Genomic DNA, 13,386 nt, shown 5'->3' on the forward strand with positions numbered 1-13,386 from the left:
GAAATGGACTGAACGTTCCTATCTAAATGTACAGTAAATAAAAGCAGAAAATAAAAGAGACAAATCGATGTGCGGTCAGTTAATCGTTCTCTATGCTACAGGGGCAGACAGTAAAGAGACAGGTATTGGTCGCAAGAGTGGACAATTTCTTGAGAATATTGCTTAGTCCATTCTTTATGTATGCGCCTAATGTTAATACAAAACGGGGGAAATATAAATTAGGAAACAAACTCCTGGTTTTTCTTGAGCTCTTGTTTCATAATTCTTCTACAGAACTACGCGCAATCTCCAAGGAAATTTGAAAGTCGAGAAACTGATTGTTTTGGAAATATGTTGACCGTAAGTAAGCTCTTTGAGGGCCAAGCATTGCAAAGGCACTTCACATAAGGTATCGTGATTATAGAAAATTTTTTTTGCAAAATAATTTATTGTAAATATTACACGTCCGCACATTCACTTTTTTAGAGAATGGAATAACATTTTAAGTAGGTGTTAAGAATAACCGCCCCATTGATAATCACCATATTAAAAATTTTTGTCTCTCTTGTAAAAGATACATTGGCTATCAAAATTCGAACTTTTTGCATAAATGTACCAGCTGACCAATAGTGAAATTTTACATCATAACTTCAAAACTTTTCTACCAAGAAAAACGGGCCTTGTCCGATTTGTTGAAAAGATAACCAAAAACAAAATTATATTTATTTTCTTATTAGAGAAGTAACTTATAATGCTAGCTTTTTTGTATTAAAGGTCATTTTTGAGGTCATTAAGATAAACTTTCTTATTTTATTTACGGGAAAGAATTTGTTTTTCGAAAAAATGTTTTGAACCAAGTTGTATGGCTTGTTAAGATTAATAACTTTCAAAATTAAACCTATTATCAGTAATTCAAACCTCCACTCTCAAGAAAAGTGGGGCATCCTATACATGATTATGTTTTCTAGACTTGCCAGGAACGACGCACTATCTTAAAAATATTCTTTTAAAAATTTTCTTAGATTAAAATAATAAGCTCATAATTCGTTTATGGAATAAAACAAGTTAATTTTTTTTAATTAGATTTAATTTCACCAAATTAATCTTTGAATATCTTCAAAATTACTCCATCGAATTTCTTTTGTAAAAAATACATAAAAACTTAAAATATTTATTACTATGTACAAAATTGATTCACAAATTAATTGTATGTTTGAAATATTTCTCAATTTTAAGCGTACGATAATAAATGGTAGTAAAAAATAACGTATTTCTAACATTTTTTGTAAAATTATTGGAATTATCATACATGGAAGAAACACAAGAACAAATCCAAAATTATTATTTTTGTGTATATCCATGAAAAATGAATAAAGTGAAAAATTATAAACAATTATCATAATATATTTAAAAAGTTTGTATTTCCCATAAAATCTATTCCACACATAAAATGTGTAATGACGATTATCGGCTAATAAATATGGATGAACTAACGTGTTCCAATGAATTATACATAAACCAATGACTAATAGAAATATCGTTATAAATTTATTTCGTAAGCAAAACTGAAAATAATCTATGATTTTGGTTATTGCAGAAGTACATCCAAATATTAAATAGAATAAACTAAAATAATAAATTTGTGGTAAGTGTAATACGGCTGTATGTGCTTGTTTATCACCGACTACAATCCCCCCATTTAAAACAACGAATACAATGAACCCAATTAAAATTAATAGATAACTTAAAATGTTATACACATTTTGAATATTTATTAAGTCTCTAATTGGAAATTTTCTTTTGGTAAAATTTATGACTGCACGCTGTAGATCCTAAAAAAAATAAAAACTATTACTTATAACTAAATATAATATTCTTAGGGATCGAATTATTTGTGGTTATAATATACATAATTTTTTTCAGAAATTTTATAGCTTTTTTAAACCCAATTTAATTTTTATTCATTCTTCAGGCCCCTTCCCGTTTAATTGAAAGAAAACACGCTAACTACAGAAAAATGATTTAGGCAAAAGTCGTCAAGGGCAATAGAGGAAATTTACCTGTGTCAATGACTTTGACCTACAATTATATATAAACTTTAAGCGTATTTTCTTCCGATTAAAAGCAATAACGGCAAATTTTTAGTCACATTTCCAAAATTATCGTATTTTCAAAAAAATATTTTTGATTGCTTAGCTACAAAACGAGATATTTAGGTATATAGATTAAAATGGCCCACCCTGTATATTCAATAATACAGAACTGATATCATTTTTTAAGCAAATTAACACGCATGCAAAGATTATTCATTTTGAGGTGAGTAAAGAACGCAACTATTATTGATCAACAGATACGGATGCTACGGTTAGATAATAATATAATAACTCATTCTCAACCATATGCGTTCGTAACGTAGATTAAAATTAATTAAACTTAAAAAAAAAACATTTATAATCTTACTTGTATATTGTAAATGGCATTTTTGTTTCCAATTTTAGATTTTTTCCTTCCATAATTTGGACCAAATTTTGACACAAAAATATCGATTACTAAATTTGCTAAACACATTCCCACCCAAAGTACATTTGTTTGCCGCATTAATATTGAAAAACCACCTAAAGTAATAGATTTTATGTTAACGTTACAAGATTTTTTTTAAAAGTACATATACCGTGGGACAGCACAGGTTTTTTTAAATGATAAATACATACTTGAAACGTTTACAATTTTTTTCGAAAAGGCTGCGTTTTCAAATGTGCATAATAATGTCATATTTGAGTTATCGTTTTATGAAAAAACGCAGCTGGGAATTTATTGGACACTATGATCACTTGATAACATTAATAATTATTAAACAATAAAATATTTTGCCCGACAAAAATACTGCGCCGATGAGCTTCCTTCCTTCCGATAAATTACCTTCTGCCTCATGCTCATTTGAAAACGCAGCCTTTTCGAACAAAAATCGTATCGTCAAAAAGAAGCCACTCACAAAGTTTCAGGTATGTATTCATCATTTTAAAAAAAGCGGTGGTGTCCCATGGTCTAACATTTTAGGCTTACCTAAAATACTAGCCAAAACATGTTTATCATTTTGACAGAAGTAAAACATTAATAAAACACTTGTAATTGATAGAATATCTGTGTAATAGACAAATGAGAAAAAATATAACGGCGGCAATAATGCAACATTAAATGCAGTCCAAATAATATTTCCATTCAAATTATTCTGAAATTTAAAATAAAATTTAAGCAAGTGGTAGTAAAAACTAACAGAGTTAATTGTTTAAATACTCTGTTTTATAATAGACTGAATATTTACAAAACATTAACAGTATACAGTGTAGCCCAGCAGGGTAGTGAACAGCAGAAAAAAAAATAGGGGATGTAATTAGCTCCCTAGTGTTGCCATCTAGCCGATCTTTTTTTAATCTTCTGAGTAAAAAGGCTAATTAAAACATTATATTTTTTAAATAATACTAATAAAAATTTTTAATTAATTACATAAGACAAATTATAAACATTATCATATCATCATTAAATCCGGACATACAATAATTAATAATTCCACGCCTTTTTCCTCTGAATATTAAAAAAAGATTCGCTAGATGGTAACACTAGGGCGGGGGGGGGGGGGGGTACAAATATATCCTGCTATCTAGAGGATCTTTTTTTAATCTTCAGAGGAAAAAGGCTAATTCTAAGGTGAAAAGTTCTTCGATGTTTATTGATCAAACGCATCGATAACGAATTAAGGCTTCGTTAATTATTTTAATTTTAAGAAAGTTGTAGAAAATAAAATATACTATAATTTACTATCATACAACTTTTTCGCTTTGTTTAAATATTTTTACTTTTTTTCGAAATTTGAAAATTTCGTTTAAATTTAGTTGGTACAATTTGTTCGAAAAATAAAACAAGAATTTCGAAAAAAAAATTCAAATTGCATTTTACGAATAAGACATTCTACATTCTACACTGTAGTTCAGTTAAGGGGGGACTACTAGCAGTTTGAACGTAAATTTCTTTGTCAAACTTAGCTGAAAAATGGTCAGATAGTAAACTGTAAATTTTATTTCTAACATTTTGCTTCTTTACATTTCAGTTTTTCTAATATTAGCAGAGAAATTCTAGAAATTAAAAACGATAATTCACAAAGCCCCAGCTCATTAACGTTAGATCGAAAAACGCTTGAAAAGGCCGTCTCTAATTTTGAGCACCTTTTATTAGATTTAGGAAAAAATAGACTGGAAAAAAATAAAACAGAAAAAACAGAACCGATTTTTATTCATACACAAATCAATAAAATAGACCCGGAGAAAATAAACTCAAAAAGATGTTGAGCGTCTCACGGCGCGACAGTATGATCTTGTGGCTGCCGAACCAAGCATACTAACTGTGACTTAATCAAATGTTACTACATTAATATAAATATTTATTATATTATTATATTTATTATTCGAATTAAGATGAGCATTTCTGTGGGCTGTATTCTGCATTTCGTTAAAATATATCCCCTTCAGGAGGATCCTTAGAGAATTTCTGACGGACCTTACTAAATCTAATAACCAATAGAATACCTACATTATTTTGTGCAATTTTAGCGAAAAGAATTATATTTAATACACCAGCTAGATAATTTATAAATCGTAAATTATAATCAGTACATAATTGAAACGGTCCTAGCAATACAGTTGATACCATATATAATCCTGGTAATGTTGTAATTTTTGAATCCCACTAAAAAATATAGTTAACATTTATATTTTCGATATTAATATTTTTTTAATCACGAACATAAGCATAAGGGATAACTTACTTCACTAAAATTACCGGCACAATAAGCTAAACCTTGCGGTATATGAAATAACTCATCGATAATAATTTTTGAAGTTGCATAAACATTATCAAGAATAATTTTTGATATAACCAGGTATACAGTTATTAATATTAAAAACAAAAAGAGATATATTTTTTTATTATTTAATACCATATTTCTATTTTCAATTAGTGTTTGTTTACATATTTCTCGTGGTTTTAATTTTGGATTTGACGTATGCACTGTTGGTAAATGTCAACATATTATTGTCATGACAAGTTCACAAGTCATGAAACTAGATGGCAGTGTATTGTATTTATTGTTACATTTAAGGAGGTCCAAGGTTCACCATAATTAAAATAAAGAAATTCTAGTTATCATTACGGTGGAAAAAAAGAAACTTGTATTTTTTTTTTTTGAATAATTATTTCCTTGGCGGTGTTGCTAAGTGAAATATTATGCTTTAAAAGTCGAAAGTACCGAAGTTCCATGTAGGGTTGCCACCCGGTCAAATATCTCGCCTCACACATTATGAGGGTGGTGTTGAGGGGGGGGGGAGATTGCAGTGAGAAGCAGGAAATTAACAAAAGTCTACTTTCGTCATATTTAATTTATTTCAACTACCTCAAAAATATAAATATGACGTAATATGCATATTTCAGAAATTTGCATATTCTATCCATCATTTTGCACGAAAACTATCAGTCAGTTTGTTTTGGCATTAATCCTTAAGTATCTATCAACACTTAATCATAAATAAGGTACAGACATAAAAATTTTACACAAGCATGACTCGAACAAAACGAAAAAACATGAAAATTATGCACGAAACGTGACTTTAATAGAACTAATATAAAGCTAAGTTTTACAACTGACTTCTTATCGTAATATAAACAAAATAAGCTGAAAAGTCTTATAAACACTAAAATTACGAACAAAATTTATTGTTATAATCAAAAGCTTATTATTTTTTCAATTATATTGAATAAAAAGAAAATTTTTTTACAATTATTATTTATATAGAATTCTTAACCAGACACAACTGGATTGATCTGCAATTACTAAGGTACATTTTAGGTACAGGTAATTTTTTCATTAAAAGTCCGAGAAATCTATTGTTTTTAAATTTTTTTTTTATTAATCAAGTTTTAAATGACTTGCTATTCCACGTGGATATCTTTAAAGTGACGCAACAATAGTAATTATTACTGTATATTTGGAACTTGCAATTTTTATAGACAAAAAGAAAAACTCGTTTTTTTTTCATAATCACGAGTAATTTGAAAACTATACGAGGATACTAACTTGATACCCACCCGCTTCGCTGGATTTAAAAGTAAAGACTGGTAAAGAATTGTGTTATATCCTTTACTTCGCTTAAGCGAAGTAAAGGATATAACACAATTCTTTACCAGTCTTTACTGTTCCCACTTCCATTACACTCGAAATAGGGATAGAGATTGTTTTACTTAAGTAAAATATATGTACAGTTTTCAATTTTTTTTATTAAATACATAGTCACAGTAGAAAATACTTTCGAAAATTTTCGAAAACCAAATAAATGGTGAATGGTCGAAGGGCGCCATAATAGTGTTGTTTTTTTAAACTCTTCTTATTTATAAAAAAAATAATGCAAGCACTCACATTCAACACTTTCTATCCACGGTATTTCAACAATTAACTCAGTCAATTGTATGTTTTCACTAGTTTCAAAAGTGTTTTCCAAATACCTTCTGAATATATGAATTCCTATCCTTTACATATTAAGGTAGTACTATCGGTAATAGACTGCATTTAGAATTTAATGAAACTTGGCATAGTTGGCCGTTATTATATCATAAGTAACCAGTTAAATTTTTAGGGGCCTTCAAAGAACTGAAAATTTGAACGTCCAGTTTTGTGAAATAAAATAAAATCTGTGATTTCCCATAAGGATGTATGTTAAAATCTCTTTAAAAAATCTTTTTTCAGTTCTTTGAAGTCCCCTACAAATTTAACTGGTTAATTATGATATAATTAATGGATGTGAACACGATAGCTTAAAAACGGAAACAGAAATCAAGCCGAAATTTTATAGCGTGCTTAGAACCAAAAAAGTGAGTTTGAGTTCTAAAAGAGTAACATAGTTGATTTGTATCATTGGTCTTGGGTTAATCTTGTAAACTGTAATAAATAAATCAAAAGTTTAAATGTAGAAAATGTTCCTTTTAAAAAAATAAACAACTTTTAATTAAAACATTTTTTTGTAAACATCATAGTTTTTCCTTAAGAGCACAAATTAGATCAAAAGTTTATATTTTCTCCAAAACTATGAAAGATAGAGAATTCAAAATATGCAGGTAACAATTGAGTTAACAGTATTTGCATTATTATTTTTTTTTTAATTAGAAGAGTTTAAAAAATTTTAAAAAATCAGCATGATTATGGCGCCACTTTTTAAGTTTTCGAAAATTTTTTTAAGGATTTTCAAAAAAAATTTTTTTTTTGTTTTTCGAAAATATTTTACAAAACTACTAGTTGAAGATACGTGCAAAATTTTCAACAACCTATCTTTTATAGTGTCGAAGAAAATACTTACGGGTAAATAGTGATGTTTATGAAAAAATGTATCAAACAAAAGTTGATTATTTTTTTCAAGATTTTTTACATTTAAACTTTTGTTGTATCTCTAATGGTTTGCTAGCTGGATCATACGGACCCAGCTCACCCATAGTGCTCATTTACGAACTTCCTGATCACGATATAATAATTTCAGTTTGATATCTTTTCGTTTTTGAGTTATCGTGCGGACAGTCGGACAGACGAACAGACAGGCAGTCAGACAGACATATAGACAGACAGACAACCAAAAGTGGCCTCTATAGGTGATTTTATGAACGCCTATACCAAAATTTTGTTCATAGCATCAATATTTTTATGCGTTACAAACTTGGGACTAAACTTAGTATATCTTTTTATAACTCCAAAATGACAATTATTCGACCTCTTATTTAACTTTCAAGGGCATAAATAATTTTAAAAAATAATTAAAAAATAAATTAAAAACAAGAAATCTGCCGATTAAAAAAAAATATTTTTGGAAAATGTAAAAGTTAATAATTATTATTAAGTACTTATTTATTAAATACTAGGTATAATATTACGCTGAGTAAAACAAAATATAAAAATATTTATTACTTTCATTTTTACTGAATGAATTAAAAGACTCAAACATACAGGGCCATTAAACAATAACAAACTTTATGTAAATAAGATATGATTAAATTGAGGAAATTTAATTTAGAAGACGCATACATAAATGTTTAAACGTTTAAGCATTTTTACACGTTAGCGGAAATTTTACCTTAGGATTTAATTTTTATACCATGCATATATGTAATATGCAAGGTATAATAAGTTTAGTCCCAAGTTTGTAACGCTAAAAATATTGATGCTACGCACAAAATTTTGGCATAGGTGTTCATAAAATCACCTAATTAGTCCATTTGCGGTTGTCCATCTGTCTGTCTGTCTGTCGTCGGTGTGTCGTTTGTCTGTCGTCTGTCTGTCGTCTGTCATCACGATAACTCAAAAACGAAAAGCCGATATCAAGCTGAAATTATTATAGCGTGCTTAGGACCGGACGTCAAAAAAATGAGGTCGAGTTCGTAAATGAGCAACATAGGTTAATTGGATCTAGGGTCCGTAGGACCGATCTTGTAAACCGTTAGGGGTAGAACAAAAATTTTAAATGTAAAAAATGTTTTTTATTAAAAAAATAAACAACTTTTGGTTGAAATATTTTTTCGTAAACGTCACTGTTTACCCGTGAGGGCTCAAATTAGGCGCAAATTGTACAGTATGTATTATATGGGAATATCAGTTATGTATGTGTGACATGTGTGTATGTATAATGTGATAGTGTAATCAACACTGTCTATGCATGGTATTTCAACAATTAACTCAGTCAATTATTTGTTTTCACTTGTAATATTTTATTGTTTGTTTCAGGTAAAATAAACCAATTATTTTATTACAGGGCGATGTATATATTTATTCAATTGTTGTATGAAACAGAGTTATATGAAAGTGAGTCAACGATTAAAATGGCGCACGATTAAAATAACATCTATTATCCATTTTTTTATGGATAATGGGAATATATTAAAAAATGGGAATATAGTACAGTTAAAAATGTTAAAAATAAAAAAAACTGCTCGCATTTTCCTAAAACCTCATGGATTGAGGTGTGTTTCTTAAGTGTCAAATATCATTAGTAACTCATGAGTCAGTGGTGCAAATGTTTGTATTTGTTAATAAACATTAAATTATTAATGTTAAAGTTGACTACAAAATTAATAAATAGGCAACTTGAATTACGTATACGTTATACATGTATAATAGTTTTCGATTATTTGACAAACACTTAACATTTACATCATACAAGTTGTCTAATTTTTAATTTTTTAAGTGAACTTTAACATTGATCGTTCCATTGAATTAACAATTTATTATTTATTAACAAATAGAAACATTTGCGCCACTAACTCATGCGTTACTATTGACAAAATGCGAGTGGTTTCTTTCATTTTCTTTTATTAGCCGATTTTTATAACATCTTTTACCATACTAATAGAAGTTAAAGTTCAATAAACAAGCCAAAGCCTTGCGAGGTATATTAGCAGTAGAAATAAAATGTACAAGACTAAAAAATCCATACAATTTAATGATAACAGACTTACAATGATAACAGATAATTAAATATACATTATAACACCTGTAGGTAACTATAACTTAACTTCATATTATCATTATCTAAATTGTTTGAATATTTAACTATTAACCATTAATTTATAAAAATTTTCAAAAAATAGTCTGAAATATGAAATGTAAATGAAACTAAATATGTTAATTAGGTACTGATTGAAAAACTTCTTCGATATTGTTTCACTGTGCACAATAATTTTTGCCTTTTCGTCAAAATTTATTATTATTTCTTTCTCATCAAGATGAGTCGATATTCGTTTCTACCGAGGAGAGCAACTAATTGCCGTATCATTAGCAAAGAGGGCCGTTACAAAACCTAGTGGCGTTCAAAAGCAGCTGTACCGGCAAAAACATTTTTGATCTCCGGCGATTTCCGATTCTCTACATAATTTATTTCTGTATGGCATTTATGTAATTCGCTTCGAATACTTATGCTGAGCTAGTATCCAGCAACACCGTACATTTTTTCTAGTGTGGGGTGAGACACCAAGGGATGTGACATTCAATTCTTACCTGTACTTACCTGTACCGCTCAAAACTGACGGTATAACGACATAGGTAACGCAAAAAATGAATTCATGACCTGCAGAGAAAGAGACAGAACTGATGGCGCTTATACATTAACATGTTGGTATTTACTGGTCTTATCTCTATCTTATCTCTATGTCTCTCTTATCGGGGGCAGCTATACGCTCCTATCTGATCTGGTCTCTCTTTACTGCGATCAATCGTTGTCGCCGGCTTTGCGGGTCTATTGTACTATGTCTATGGCTCTAAGTGCGTGGAAACGAATTTATAACACACCCCCACCCCTAAATTTTGGTTCAACACATAATTCTGTATTTTCGGAGGATAAATATGACGAAAAATTAATAAAACATATTTATAAATTTAATTTCATGTCCCTGTATTCTACACAGATAAATCTCTCACACATTAAATAAATTTCACTTCTGTCATCTAAGTTATTAGAATGTATATGTTACAGTCAAAACTCTTAACCGGTCAAAACTACTCTTAACTGTCAAAATCAGTCAAGAGTGCTTTTGATCTCAAGCTATCGACAGTAGTAATTTTGACTGAAATGACAGTTAAACGTACTTTTGCCCAATGAAGCTGGTCAAAAGTGGTTTTGACTAACTGATTTTTGCTTACTTTTACTTCAATTATTTTATTAGAGATCCGTAAGGGATAAAAATCTGGCCCTGGATTCCGAGGTATAAATCTTACGGCTCTCTACTGTATGTAATTGTCTTTTTTCGTTATTGTTAATTTTTTAAGTACTTGTTCCTTTTTCGCAGACGCAGAGGTAACATGATTTGTTTTTGTACCAGCATACCGGTTTGTTTTTGTGTCGAGTTGTTTTTATCGGAGTTGTAGTGACCGAGTTGTTTTGGCCAGAGTTATTAAATACCGAGTTATTCATGATGCCCCCCCCCCCCAGTGATTAGAACTAATTTTGACCAGAAGCGTCAGTCAAAAGCACTTTTGCCTGTTTTTATACCATGCATATATGTCCATTTATAATATGCAAGGTATATTAAATTTAGTCCCAAGTTTGTAACGCTTAAAAATAATGATGCTAAGCAAAAAATTTTGGTAAACCTGTTCATAAAATCACCTAATTAGTCCATTTCCGGTTGTCTGTCTGTCGTCTGTCTGTCCGTCTGTCATCACGATTACTCAAAAACGAAAAGAGATATCAAGCTGAAATTTTTATATCGTACTCAGAACGTAAAAAGTGAGGTCAGGTCAAGTTCGTAAATGAGCAACATAGTTCATTTGGGTCTTGAGTCCGTAGGACTCATCTTGTAAACCGTTAGAGATAGAACAAAAGTTTAAATAAAAAAAATATTCCTTATAAAAAAATAACCAACTTTTGTTTGAAACATTTTTTCGTAAATATCACTGTTTACCCGTGAGGGCGCAAATTAGACGTTAAATGTATAGTATGTAATTATGGGAATATCAGTTATATATGTGTGACATATATGTATGTGTAATGTGATAGAGTAATCAACACTGTCTATGCATGGTATTTCAACAATTAACTCAGTCAATTGTTTGTTTTCACTTGTTTCAGTTAAAATTATTTTTGACTGGCCAAGCGTTTTTACTGTGACATATACATGTAAATATGTATGTTAGTATTGTCATTATTCAACACAGCGAGGAGTACCTAAGGTAAGCAGTTTTATTGTCAATTGCAAAAAATAAATTAACAGTTAATCGATTCAATATTTACATTATAGATTTACATAACTGAGATAATTCGGAAACAAAAGTTATATTTTTTATGTTGAATCATCAATGTTTATTTATTAATATTATTAATTTTGTAAGAATTAACCATAATAAAATTACAGTAATTATTAAAAATAATTATAAGTTTTGTATGTAATTTTTCTACAGACACGAGCTTAAACTGGGTTTTTTTTAAACGCGCGCGTGGAAGTTATTCAACACACATAAAATTAATTGCGTAAGTATGCAAAAAATTGGGATTTTGAATTTAAAATTCTCAATTTAAAATAGTTTGTTCCCAATTTGAACTTGAAAAGGTATATCAGACCATTCCTAATATGTTCTTGTAACACAGAAAATTTCCATGTTTCTTTAGAAAATCAAGTCTTTATTTCAACTAAAAAGTTTCAAATAACTTTTCTCCTCAGGTAAATATTTCACGAAATGTAAGATTTCAAAATATTTAACTAATTGTAAGCCCTGCTCCGCCTCTAATTAACGTATCATGTTCTAAATAATTTTATTTGTAGTGTTTATCATATAATACCTACTATCGACGCATTTTTCAGTTTTCCCTTAAAATTTAGGTTCAATTTCTTTTCTTTGGGAGCTTAGATCTTGTGCAATACTTATTTACGCAAAAATGTTACTGGGAAATTTTTATTAAGTTCTGAAAGACCTATTCAACCATAATCTACACGAGCGCTACGTTTTAGCTAACCCCTACTTTAGCCAACCCCCCTCTCCTCCTTTTCTAACTAACGCAAGGTCCCCGAGAGAAAAGCCAACCCCAATCCTTTGAAAAACTACATTGTAATATGACATTTAACATCTTTATTTAAAACAGTGAAAACAAACAATTGACTGTGTTAATTGTTGAAATACCATGTATAGACAGTGTTGATTACGGAATCGTTTGTTTTTTCACAACATGTAAGTAAAGAGAGATAGTCAGCCATACATACATACCACACACACACATGACTGATATTCCCATATAATACATACTACCTATACAATATTCGAACCTAATTTGCACCCCTATGGGTAAACAGTGATGTTTTCGAAAAAATGTTTCAAGCAAAAGTTGTTTATTCTTTATAAGGAACATTTCTTGCATTTAAACTTTTGTTTTATCTCAACAGTTTACAAGATGTTACCTACGGACCCAAGACCCAATTGACCTATGTTGCTCATTTACGTACTCGACCTCACTTTTTACGACCTGAGCACGCTGTAAAAATTTCAACTTGATATCTTTTTTCTTTTTTGAGTTATCGTGATGACAAACGGACAGACAGACAGGCAAACGGACAACCGAAAATGGACTAATTAGGTGATTTTATAAACACCTATACCAAAATCTTGTTCATAACGTCAATATTTTTAAGCGTTACAAACTTGGGACTAAACTTAGTATACCTTGATATATTTCATATACATGGTATAAAAATGAGAAATTAATTTATTTTTTTTGAACATTAATTACAAATATTCAACAGATTTTTACATTCTTGTCAGTATGCCAAACGGATAGTATGTCAAACAACAAATTAACAAATCCCGACCTCTGTGTATTGTCTTTTATTTTATTACTT

At 29.5% G+C, this 13,386-nt stretch overlaps 1 protein-coding gene across 1 annotated transcript; it reads right to left on the minus strand.

Moving 5' to 3' along the window:
- Window positions 1-1,070: 1,070 nt before the first annotated feature.
- On the minus strand, window positions 1,071-7,509 carry LOC123290805 (putative Dol-P-Glc:Glc(2)Man(9)GlcNAc(2)-PP-Dol alpha-1,2-glucosyltransferase). Its single transcript, XM_044871135.1, has 6 exons — window positions 7,454-7,509; window positions 4,799-4,961; window positions 4,564-4,719; window positions 3,043-3,208; window positions 2,440-2,594; window positions 1,071-1,811 (listed from the first exon to the last, which is right to left on the minus strand). Exons 1-6 carry the CDS (start codon window positions 7,507-7,509, stop codon window positions 1,071-1,073), a joined length of 1,437 nt encoding a protein of 478 aa, XP_044727070.1.
- Between the last annotated feature and the right edge of the window lie 5,877 nt (window positions 7,510-13,386).

Source organism: Chrysoperla carnea, chromosome 1 (assembly GCF_905475395.1).
Source record: "Chrysoperla carnea chromosome 1, inChrCarn1.1, whole genome shotgun sequence".
Classification (NCBI taxonomy): domain Eukaryota; kingdom Metazoa; phylum Arthropoda; class Insecta; order Neuroptera; family Chrysopidae; genus Chrysoperla; species Chrysoperla carnea.

What these genes read in the sequence shown, in the direction of transcription:
- LOC123290805 (XM_044871135.1), bottom strand. Translation starts at nt 7,509, where the DNA reads ATGGGTGAGCTGGGTCCGTATGATCCAGCTAGCAAACCATTAGAGATA. An exon ending in TGTTTTGGCTAGTATTTTAG is followed by an intron (nt 2,595 to 3,042) that starts GTAAGCCTAAAA and finishes CTATTACTTTAG; the next exon opens with GTGGTTTTTCAATATTAATG. An exon ending in ATGCCATTTACAATATACAA is followed by an intron (nt 1,812 to 2,439) that starts GTAAGATTATAA and finishes TATTTTTTTTAG; the next exon opens with GATCTACAGCGTGCAGTCAT.